We start from the raw sequence: 11837 nt of genomic DNA, 5'->3' as shown, positions 1-11837 counted from the left end.
CACCTCAAGCAACTGATATGTGATATCTTAATGTGATATCTTACTTAATCCGTACACTGGCATGTGAGGTCAATATTGCTCTTTATTCTTTCTCCTGGGGTCTGATTTATTGTTATTACCAATCTGCTGCTTTGTAGTGGGTGTGTCAACTTTGAACAATTATAATTTTTAGTGGCCTGTTTTCTAAATTTATGCTAGTGTGTTCAGACTGGAACGGGTAGCTTGGCAAACGGCAAATCATTTTCTTACAGCTTTAGAGGCCGAAGCAGACATGTTTGATGTGCTGCAGGCCTTAGGTTCTGGTGAAAGCTTGCTCCCTGGGTTGCACGTGGCCACTCTCTCCCTGTGTCCTCACATGGCCTTTCTTTTGCATGCTCAGAGAATGCTGGGATTTCTCCTCTTCATATAGGGATCTACTATGTGGTTAGAGATTCAACACTATGTCCTGTCTAATTTTTCCTGTCTTCAAATACTCTGCAAAGATTTGAAAATATTTGTTTTTGTATCCCAGAAACAGAAAGGCAAAGTCCACATCTTCTTTATGTCTATTGGAGAAAGTGGGGGTATTGAAATCACCTACTGTTAATGGATTGATGTTAGTCTGTGTCTTTAAGTCCATCAGTAGACCTTTTATAGAATTGGGAGCCCTTGAGCCTGGTGCATATATGTTTAGGATAGTAATGTATTCATGGTTGTTGTTTTGATTAAAAGAAGTGTCTTTTGTAAACAAAACAAAACAAAACAACAACAACAACAAAAAACCCATATACTCTGCATTATAGATTAGGACTTTATTATTTTTTTAAAGGGCCACAAATTCAGTCTGCACAATAAATCATCATCTCAGAAACACAATTTACATCAACATGTTATTATATTTTAAAAGATTCCTAAAATCGTGTAACATTAAGATCCCCACAAAACCTGGATTAGTTCAAATTGCTCTCACGTTTCACAGAAAGAAATAAAAGCTTAAAGAGATGGAGTCTGCTGCTGGCCACACTGCCAGCCAGTACAAGATCAATTCAGAAGCTACTGTATGTGACCTTCAGATCCTGGGCGAGCAATTTTTTATCCCTGAGAGCCCATTAGGAACAAAAGCTCTCAGGTGGATCAGAATGGGCATCTTTTGTACCATCAAGTTGAGGAAGCACTAACATAGCCAGACCATCTCTACCCATCACTATGTGCACTTGATATGATTCTGGGCCTTCCTGGGCACCCTGTATCTGGTGGGAGTATACTAGTGGGGTCTCTGAGGTCTCAGGTCTCCCTACCACAGGCTAAGATGCTAAAGTTCCTCAAGTGACTTGTACTCTGGTGCTAGCTCTTTGTCCTGAGCCAAGGGCTCAATGCTATAGTCAGGATCACCAGTCAAAGCCCTAAGATGCACATGGCTGCTTAGCTGTACTCTTTGATGAAGGGGACAGAAGTACAGCCTTCCTGTAACATGCAGGAAGTTGAAGCTGGAGAGGTGACACTTTGATGGGAGCCAGGTAAGGACCCCATGCTCACTCCCTCAGCATTTAAAACTTTTTACCAGAAGATCTTGTTTGTTTGCATTTCTATAAAGTATTTTGTGCTGGTCAATAGGGGAAGAAGTGCTAGTTTGTTGAAAGGCATTTTAAAGTGCATGCGGGGAGGAATCACCCCCTTCCTGGAATCAGTGTCCTAACATGTCAGTATGTGATTTGTTGCTCTAAAATCAAAGAGTACATGAAAAGTGTCCAGTGACCACAAAGGTCGAGTCATCTTGGCATAGGATACTGGCAAGCAATACTGCTCACGATCCCCCTCAGCCCTTTGTTTTACAGCCTCTGTCTGAAAGAGCTGTGCCTTCTGCCTGTTATTTCTATTTTCCCTGTCTGGTTCTACCTGTTACCAACCTCTGTTGTATATCTGTAGAATGCATTATTTTTGGAAACAACTGCACATAGATGGGTGTGTTGGGACCCATTCCATGAGGGAAGCTGGGTCACGATTGCCAGGGCTGGCCTATTTCCACTCCGAGCAGAGGTTTGGGGAGTTTAGACCTTCTTGCTGCTGTTAAGCCCGATCTTGCCTTTTACTTCTCTGTGATAACTCTTCCCAGTTTGTGCCACCCACTTCCATTTCCCTTTTGGGTTTCTCAGATGGTGGTGTTTAGTGGCTTCTGTAGACTTGGAGGTTGTCCAGGCCCAATGCTGTCAGGGCCTTCTTCCTAAAACAGAAATCAGAAGCTCAGCCTGGAGGTGTCCCGTGCCCTCCTCTAAGGCTTTTTTTTCTTTTTTTTCATGGTAGTCTGTCTTTGAGAACCAACTAGCTACCATGCACCAGACTTCTAGCTGCTTTCTTTGCCCACCAGCTGAGTCACTGCTACTTTTTGGGGTATTCACTGGGGTCTTGGTACCTAGTTCCTGGCCTTCTGTCCTTTCCCAGGTTACCCTTTGCCACAGTGGTATCCAGAGCACAGTGAGACCTTAGAAACTCCAGGAAAGGCCTTCTGACACCCCCACCCAGAGCTGGGGAAAGGCCTAGAAACCCATTCAGTCAGTGTTCTCTTCACGCAATGAGCTCTAACCCACCCTCCTCACTGCCCTAAATGTTGACAGTAATAAAAACTGTCGGACACCACTCTTCACTGAGTCACATTCTTGGTGATGAGACCCATGCCAAAGACATAAAGATAAAATATTCAATATGATATGTACATATACATGCTTTTATATCCCATGTATATGTAAGTCATACACCCAAATTTATATAAGTATAAAATGTATATACATGTAAGCACTTTGTTTATAAACAGACATTTAAAGCATACACACACACACACAAAGTGATAAGCATTGACGGGGAACATCAAGACACAAGTGGCAAGAGTGTCAAACAAAATTCAAGACTCTGGACAGGAAGCAGGTGGAAATTGAGAGTCGGGGTGTGCTTTGGTACAAAGCGGTCAGAGAAGGGTCCTCTGAGGAGCAGGTGTCTGAGCAGAGCCAGCAGGGTACACGTAGATCCCAGAGGCCCTAGGATGGGAAAGTGCTCTGAGTATTTGTGTTCAAAAGGAGGCCTGGCTGTGCTGCGGGCGTGAAGTGGGTCACCTGTTCTGAGTGGGCACTGTGGCTCGAGCGCAGAAGGCCTTGCAGCCACCACAGAACTTGTATTTTGTACAGTCTGGTCTCCCCTCTTAAACAGAACGTTGGGGTTCAGAGGAAGAAAGGTTTAAGCAGGCTTCTGGATACCGAGTTCAACCTCAGAATCTTGGATCTTCTCGGTTTGTTTGTTTGTTTGTTTGTTTTGTTTTTATTCCAATCCTAAGAACCCAGTACAATCGCTGTTTTTGTAGGGCGGAACTTCATAGCAACCAGGTTCTTTTCCTGTTCCCTTTGGGGCCAATTAGTAGAGCAAGAAGAGAGGTGAGGCTTGGTGGATCTGGGCCCTCGGGTTGACTTGCTCTGAGGCCTCAGCACCTGCTTCCTCCACTGGTCTTTTTGTACACCAGTCAGTATGGGAATCGCAGGACTGGTACCACAGTAGTGTCCACTACTGTCTAGCCAACCAGGCTGGCAAACAGAAGCATACGTCCAACCCAGAGTAGCTCTTGGCACAGCAGATTCTCACGCCAGCCTCACTGCTTTCTTATTCCTCAGGAAGATGTGCCCGGTACCCTAAACTGCACCCCGTCTCAATTCCAGTTGCTGCACACCAAGAACCTCATTTGGACCACTTTTGCTGCCCCTCCCAGTAGATTTTTAGGTTCCGGGACGGGAACTGGGGTGGAGGGGGAGGGCTAGGGCAGAAATTGTGTCTACTCTTCTCTCTTTCTTCAATTCGGTTCTCTCCCGCTAGTCCGCCCACCACGCCCTGCACAGCCACAGGTGGCCAGGTGTTTCCCTGCTTAGTTCCTCCTACCCGCTGGGCAAGCGACCTAATGCCCACCGCGGGGTGTCCGCCCCGCCCAGGTACGCTCCGATGACGGGAGCGCGCGTGGAGGCGGGCGCTGTGGAGCGGCGCGCGGGTGCGGGGCGGTGCCGCGGTGGGCGCGGCTGAGCCAGCTCGGCGGGGGCGCGGCGCACCTTGCTCCCGCGCCCCGGCCAGCCGCGTCGGTCCCTCCCCACGCCCCCGCCCGCCCGGACGCCTCCGGTCGTTCGCTTCCGTCCTCTCGGCACGGCCGCTGTCCTCGCTAGCCCGGCGTGGGAGGACGATGGGTCAGCGCGGAAAAAGTGAATGAGGACGGCGGCGCCGCAGCCAGCGCCTCACTCCGCCGGCAGAGCCCGGCGCACAGCCAGCCGGCTCCATGGACGCGCCCAGCGCCTTGGCGGCCAAGCCCCCGACCGGGTAAGCGTGCACAGAGGGCGGGCATGCTTCTTCGCGAGGTGCTGGGTTCATAGGGCGCTCGGGTCGTTGCTCGGGCCTGGCCTGGGAGCACTTTCCACAGAGCGGTGCTAGTGTGAAAGCCCTTGTGTATGCGTGTGTGTGTGTGTGTGTGTGTGTGTGTGTGTGTGTGTTGAGAGGGGTGTCCCTTCGTGCAAAGCTCCAGCTCGGAGCTGCCTTCGGCCCCTTCCAATGGTGGCTACTACGGACCAAGAGGACAGCAAAACTCCGGGCCTCCTGTCTGGTCCTTTGCATGGGTTCCTCCAGCCACCCTTCCTCTCGCAGGCCCTGTGACCCGCTTGTTTGCTGCCTTAATGACAGGAGGGTTCTTGTTCCGTTGAGGCCCATCTAACCAGGCGAGCTTGCAAGGTGTCTGTTGAAAAGACTTCATAAGCTCTGTTCTCCTGCCCAGACTTCGTGCTAGGGTCCCCCTTGTCCCCGAAGAGGTGAGGACCCCCTCATCGGACTTGGAAAGCAATGCTGTCATCTCTGTCTCCAGGTGCCCTCTAATGCCACAACCTTTTTTAGTTTCTTTTTGCTGTCTCCACACCTTGCCGGCAGATTCCCGGTCACATTGAGGATTTTACTTGCCGAGAGAGAAACTTTGCCTAACACAGGTCAAACAATCTTTTCCTTTATTTATAACACTCCCCTCATCTTGAAACGTGTCCGTTCGTGCCCATCCTTGTCCGGACAGTTGGCAACCCATGGGGACTAGGTAGATTTCAGAGAGTGCCGTGGGGCCGGCCTTTGACCTCTGCTCTCCGAAGCAAATGTGCCATGAGTGTTGCAAGTGGAATCAGTTGGGGTGGGCCTGCACCTGCTCCCGGAATGGCCCGCTTTCCACTTTGAGCAACTGGGTTTTCTACGGCAGCATTGGGGACAACAAATCTCTTTTCTTTAGCAGTTATGTCCCACTGACTCACCCTGTTCTTTGCCCGTTGACGTTGTTGCCCAAGTGTTGATAATAAGCCTTCTAAGCCAGCTCTTTATTATTTCTTAAAATCTCCCTCCTGGAGGCTTCCAAAAAGTAAGATACATTACTAGCCCATAACCATGAAGCCAAGGAGTGTTTGTTTTTTTTAAATACTTTTCTCCACTAAGGTGTGGTTATGTAATTCTTTTGAACAAACCAATTCCCTTTAAAGAAAATAAATACAGAATACCTTTTCTTGGTAATCGGAAATCCCGAAATTCCGTGGGGGGAGATGTAAACAGAATTGTTTTTAAATTTGTGGCTTCTCTAGATTGTTACAGAAGTCTTGTTAAGGGAACTGAGTTATTTTATCACTATTTTCTTATAAATAAATGTGAAGGGACTATTTAAGAGGCCTGCAGGTTTTCATAGGGTACCTGCAGAAGGAGGCTGGTAGTAGTGAAACCACCCTCTCCTATAGCCTGCTCCCTAGGCAGCCAAGAAGGCAATCCAGGTCTTTGTGACTTGGAGTCACAAAGGAAAACCAAGGCCCTATGCTGTGGGTGTGACAGCAGAGCTTACACAGCCTCGTCCCCCTGCACCCCCAGCATACTTATTTGCTTGTTTGAACCTTTGTCCAAAAAATGCCCATCTATTTTTTTTGTAACTTCTATTATGCCATGTCCCACTTGCTTATACTTTGCATAAAGAAACACCCCTGAATGTAAATATGCTTATTTTTTTAAAACAAAGACTACAAGTTCAATATAAAGCCTATGAAATTAGAATGCGAAGAAGGAAATGACACTAGGATTTTTTTTTGCGGGGGGAGGGCTATTTTATATTGTTTAGTTGTGTTGCTTGCCTATAATAAAGGACTGTGACATTTCAGGCTTCAGCGTGTTATCGAGAGCAGTTAGAATTTGTTGGCTTGTATCTGAAATTACTGTTTTCTTATCTCTTGAGAATAGGTAGTGTTTGCAGTGTGCTTGAAAGAAGTTTGTTTTCTGTCTGATACTACGGAGACTAGTTATAAAATTGCTTTGTGTAAACTATCATTTTGCCACATGACAGCAGACACCTACCTGGTGGGATGGAGTTGTCATTGTTAGTGACAAGAGCCCCTCAGCCATCCCTGCGCTGTGTAGACTGGGTAGAATGGGCAAGAGATGGCACATTAGAAAGTGTGAGTTAGTGAAGGGACAGATGTGCTGGTGAGTGGGCAACCATCTCCCTAGAGTGTTGTCTTTGTTAAGAGCACACATGCAAATTTTACTTGGATGGAAATCATCTGTGATGAGCATCTGTCTGGGGAAGGCATTCTTTTCAGAAGGCGATTGTGTGAACACTTGATGTGTTGCTTAGGGAGGTTTAGAGCTCATTCTTAAAGCGTGCACGTGTGTGTGTGTGTGTGTGTGTGTGTGTGTGTGTGTGTGTGTCTGTGTCTGTGTGTGTGTATCTGTGTGTTTGTGAATGCGGCTGCACACATGCTGTGGTGCATAAGTGGAAATTAAGAGAGCAGTCTGGGCCTCTGTTCTTTCCTGCCACTGGGACTGAACTCATGTTGGCAAGCTAGTGTAGAAAGTGATTTACCTGTTGATTAGTCTCACCAGTCACTAGTCAGTTTCGACTCGTCAGATGTGATGATAGCTGGTGGAATATTTTAGGGTACAGAGTCCGACAAATTGCCTTTTGATGAAGTTTTAAGATACAGTTAAGCCCACACTTGCTGTATCTCAGTGTATCTGTTGGTGTATGTAGGATCCATCTTAGGATTTGGTTGTTACAGAACCAGAGACTGAATTCGGTACTGGATGTCATATGAATAAGGGAGAGAGTATTTGACATTTGACAGGATGGTGAATATTGAATTTTTTCCTATAGAGGAAACACATAGTTGTGTTGGACTGGAAAGTATCCACTGACATGAAATCTCAAAACTGGGTACATCTGAGCAAAGGCCGAGTCACTCCTGCAAAACCAGTGCACTTCATAAGGATGTAGCTTTACTTACTTGTTGGCATATATTTATTTTAATAGACTTATTCAAACAAGAAGTAATTTGAGAAAGATTAAGAGGGTGATGTGTTGTTGTTTTGGCATATAGTCTCTCTATGTCACCCAGGCTGCCATTGTACTTGTGGTCTTCCTGCCTCAAACCTCTGGGACGCTGGGATAACAGGCAGGCTATCACTATATGCAGCTGAGCATCAGCACTGTGAGACACTCTTGCCTGTCAGCGGCCAATAATACCAAGATAGAGGGCCTGTCTCTTTTGATGGTAATATGACCAACCATATTCCTGATTTGTATCAAGCCAGGACTGTTTTGATGTTAAAGAAATAGTAACTCCGTACCATTAACCATTTAGATTTTCTTTGGGTTAATGTATTTGAGAGTGTCTAGGTCCTTAGGAATGGGAAAAAAAAAAAAAAAAAAAAAAAAAGGATTATTTGTCACAAAACTTCAAATCTAAATTTGAGCTACATTTCTTAAAAGACATTATTTATTCCACCAATTCACTTAAGTAATGTTAAATTTCTGGGTTGGAGACTACTACTAGGAATATTTCCTTTTGTTATTATAAACTTTAATCATGAGGGATTAGGCACTTACAATGTGAAATAATCACAGGTAATTTGTATTATATATATCTCAGTAGCTGTGTCCAGATGGTGGGCCTGAAGGGCCAAGAACATTTCCTTAAAGATATTTGCAAACTGTGGAGTCACTCTTGTCTCTGGGTTTCTAGAACTTGGACCATCCTTTGGTTTTCTCTCTCATGAGGCTTCCATGCATGGGCATATCAGATTATTATTGGGTGGCACTGTGACCTGGAAAGGTATTTATTTCATTTATACAGGCTTGGATTCTGTGGCCTCTTTAATTTGGGACTTGCAAAATGAGGTCATAACATGTATGCACCCAACTATATGTCTCTAATTATTAAGAAAACAGTGATTATAGGATCTCTCTCTATCCCATAATAATAGGCTTAAGATACTACTAGGCCTCTGGACTTTGTGATTAAATTTTCAATTATATTTTGCTTTTACAACTGATCAAAAGTTTAAAAGAATGATCAGAAATACTTCATGTCAAATTGAATTTGAAATACATGAATATGGTTTTATTTAGACTTGAACTAAAGTAAGCACATTCAACAAACAGTGTATTTATTATGTGGCATTTTGGCCCCATCGACATTTACCTATGGGGTCTGTGGCTCTTATGTATCGTGTAAGCTTAGTGACATTTATCAGTCTGTGTTGCAACACAGCACGGCCTTCATATTGCATGGCCCACTGAAAGCTTTCTCCTATTTACACTTTTCTGTACTTAACTATTTAATACTGATGGAGATAATGTATCTTTTAAAATGACTTTCATTTATAGAAGTGAATTGTAAGTTTTAGCTTTTACCCTTCACGCAATCTGTGTCTCTGCTTTCTTCCTTCTGTCTTGCCAATGGAGGGTTCCTGCATTAATAAAGGGCCTCCTATAGGTGTCTATTTGCCCTCCCTGCATCTACCATTCTGTATTTTCAGCTTTTCTCTTGCTATGGGGATATTATTTGTGCTTGACAAGGTTGTCAGTCAGTTTTTACAATGCTAAGGATGGTGTGGAGGTTGCTTTCAAGACTTGTACTCCCGCCATTCTAGACCCATGCTGGTAGCAATTTACCATGACAAATGGTGACATTCCTCCAACAGTACATGCATTTCCCATAGTCCATCCTCAGGAGCTTTCCAGTGTTTCTGAGCAAGTCCTTTTAGAAGACAGCTCCCCCTGCCCCGCCCCCCACCCCGCCTCCCGCCCCAGCCAGCAGCACCATGTGGTAATGCAGGATTTTACAATCATCTGTCTAGTCTCCCTCATCAGGAGGTAAACTACTCCTGGCTAAGACTGTCGTCCACAGGCCAAGTCCAATTAAAATAAGTTCCCTAGCCAAACATATTTCTATTAAAAAAAAAAAAAAACTCCAACCAAACAAAAAGCTTTAAAATCAACTGTCAAAATATATTTTACTTAGGCTCATTTGATTAGACACATTTCCAGATCACAGCTGCCTTCACACAAATGCTGTCTACTGTAGACCCAGTTCCCACCTACACCAAGCCAAGTGCTGCCTGTTAAAAGACCACAGCTGAAGGTGGGCGTGGCTCTGCAGGCCTGCAATCTCAGCTGCTTGGGAACCCGAGATGGAAGGATCCCAAGTTCAAGGCCAGCCTGAGCCACAGAATAAGTTCCATGTCTTCTTGGGCTCCAGAGTGAGTTCAAGGCCATCCTGGGCAATTTAGTGAGACTCTTTCTCAAAGTGAGAACAAAAAGAAAGGTAAAAATGTGGCCTAAGAAGATCTCTTAGGACTGTCACTCACTGGAATAGCTCTCTGCCTTCACCCTAGAGACCCGAAACAAAACAAAACAAAACAAAACACCCAGCTCACAACTCTACCTCGAATTGATTCAGAGAATGCTTTCCACCATTATCCCTTGAGATTTTCCCACCTACAGGCCACTGACCTCAGGGGTCCTACTCCTCTACCCCGCTTCCTTCTCAGCATAGCTCCTGTCCAGTCTTTGTTTCTCTAGACCATAGTTGGGGAGCTATTGTTCAGAGGGAAGCCCCGTGTTGCTCCAGACACAAGGCAGCAAGGGTCTCCATTCTCTTTTCTGAACCACGAGAAAGTGGGCTTAGTGGGTACCATTGAGGTGACCAGACATTTGCACTCCTGTTCTCCCTTGGAAAACAGAGAACACTGAGATGAGATTTGGGTGCTGGTGTTAGTGGACCCCTCTGCTAGCATGGCCTGCAGCCCTCTTCACAGGGCTCCTAGACAGGGCTATCTGATCTCACATTTTTTGAGAGTGGCTGTATTGCCACAGCGCTACCTTCTGTGAGTGGCCAGTGCACCTGAAGTGTAAGTGACTCAGTGTGGCTTGTAGTCTAAGGTCAAGATCTGCCTGTGATTTCTCAGTCTCTGGTGGCCACTGCATCCTTTCTATAATTCTGCCATTGTTGCACAGCCGCCACCATCACCTTGCTCTGGCATCCTTTTCTTCTATCCCAGGATGTTTTCTGGCAGCCTTCTGGCCATGTGAGCTTTCCACCCAAGGGCTCCAGGGATTTAGAGAAGTTAATTCACTGGCATTTTCTCTTGCATCTCCCAGCTTGCCTCTCAGAATCCTCATAGGAATTGTGAGTTAAGTTTCCCAATTCCTTTCCCACTGAACCCAGAGCTCCTCGGAGACAGGTACCCTGCTTTGTATCTGTGTCATCTGCGTGTGGCACAGTGGACAGCTGTCACCCAGCACACCAGCTTCACTTCCCATTTGTGGTTGGATAAGGTAGTATCAGTGTCATATGACTTGGCGTCTTCCCAGAATGTGCTAGATGCCTCTCAAGCAAACAAACAAACAAACAAATGAACAACCACGACCATTTCTTAAATTTTCACACACCTTTGTTCCTGCCAGACAATGTGAACAGACAGATCAGCTGGCGCTGCAGGCTCTAGGCTCTCCGCTGTGACAAAGCTTGCCAGCAATGTGGCCATGTTCTTCACTGGCTTGAGAAGTGTCAGATAGATGCCTTAACGAAGAGCACTGGGCAATGGTGGCCTTGGGAGGGTGTGTACTCTATTAGCTGATGGTCCAGTGTGGGGGCTGCGATTGCTGTTCCAGATTGTCACAAAGCCCCTCCCTTGTGGTGCCGTTTTGCCATGGCCAGCATGAAGGGCCCCCACCCCCGTGCTTTAGCCCCACAGAGGAGCAGGACACAGGAGAGGCACCTGCCCTTTTCTTTGTGACACAGGTTATACAGATCTCTTTATACACGTGACCTCAGCACAATGCCCATCCTACAGTCATTAATGGGAGGCTTGGCCTAGTGGGGGCACAGTTCCTGATACTAGTGAGGGGATAGGAGGAGCTTGACACAGTGGACTGATGGGGTGGGGGATGGGCAGTTGATCTCTCCTTAAACACAGGACGACTTCCTGTCAGGGTCCTCAGAAGTCAGCTGTCAGGAGGTATGTCCAGCCAGTGTCTGGCCTGTGCTGAGAGATATAGCCTTACTTTTCTCAGGTTATAATTGACAGGAAATGGTTCTAAGGTGCACAGAATGGCTATGTATTGGCCAGGTTCAGGCCTCTTGCAGCTGGCATTTCTGATTGTAGTCTACATCAGTCCAAAGTATACAGATTCTTCATCCCTACTGTCTTTCTAGGACCTAGCAGACCATGAGCATAGGGATTTTCCATCCATCCCCATGAGGAAGTGACATTTAGACAGTCACGCAAAAGTGTGGAAATAACCAGGCCTTTCTGTCTGTCAGATGTCAGGGGATGGCATGCTTTGACTTTTATGATTCTCATCTTCTATTTTTCATGCCATACCAATGTCTTCTTATCTGTGGTGTTCATCGGTCTAAGGTTGGATAGCTTGGGAAGAGAAACCCCTACCTACAGCCATAGGCTAGCTGAGTCTGGGCAAGTCAGGGAGCCTCTTGCTTTCCTTCTGGCTTAGAGTAGGCATGATGTGCAAGGGGTCTGGGTTATCAAGT

General features: G+C 46.1%; 1 protein-coding gene across 1 annotated transcript in view; it reads left to right on the top strand.

Moving 5' to 3' along the window:
• The first annotated feature begins 4067 nt into the window (after positions 1–4067).
• Cobl (cordon-bleu WH2 repeat protein) overlaps positions 4068–11837 on the top strand; it is a 231435-nt gene continuing 223665 nt past the window's right edge. Inside the window, exon 1 of the mRNA XM_051165055.1 lies at positions 4068–4320. Coding sequence (XP_051021012.1) covers positions 4280–4320 — 41 coding nt within the window. The 5' untranslated portion in view covers positions 4068–4279. The remainder of the gene's footprint in view (positions 4321–11837) is intronic.

This window comes from Acomys russatus, chromosome 22, assembly GCF_903995435.1.
Source record: "Acomys russatus chromosome 22, mAcoRus1.1, whole genome shotgun sequence".
Classification (NCBI taxonomy): domain Eukaryota; kingdom Metazoa; phylum Chordata; class Mammalia; order Rodentia; family Muridae; genus Acomys; species Acomys russatus.
This window is presented reverse-complemented; position numbering and strand designations above follow the sequence as displayed.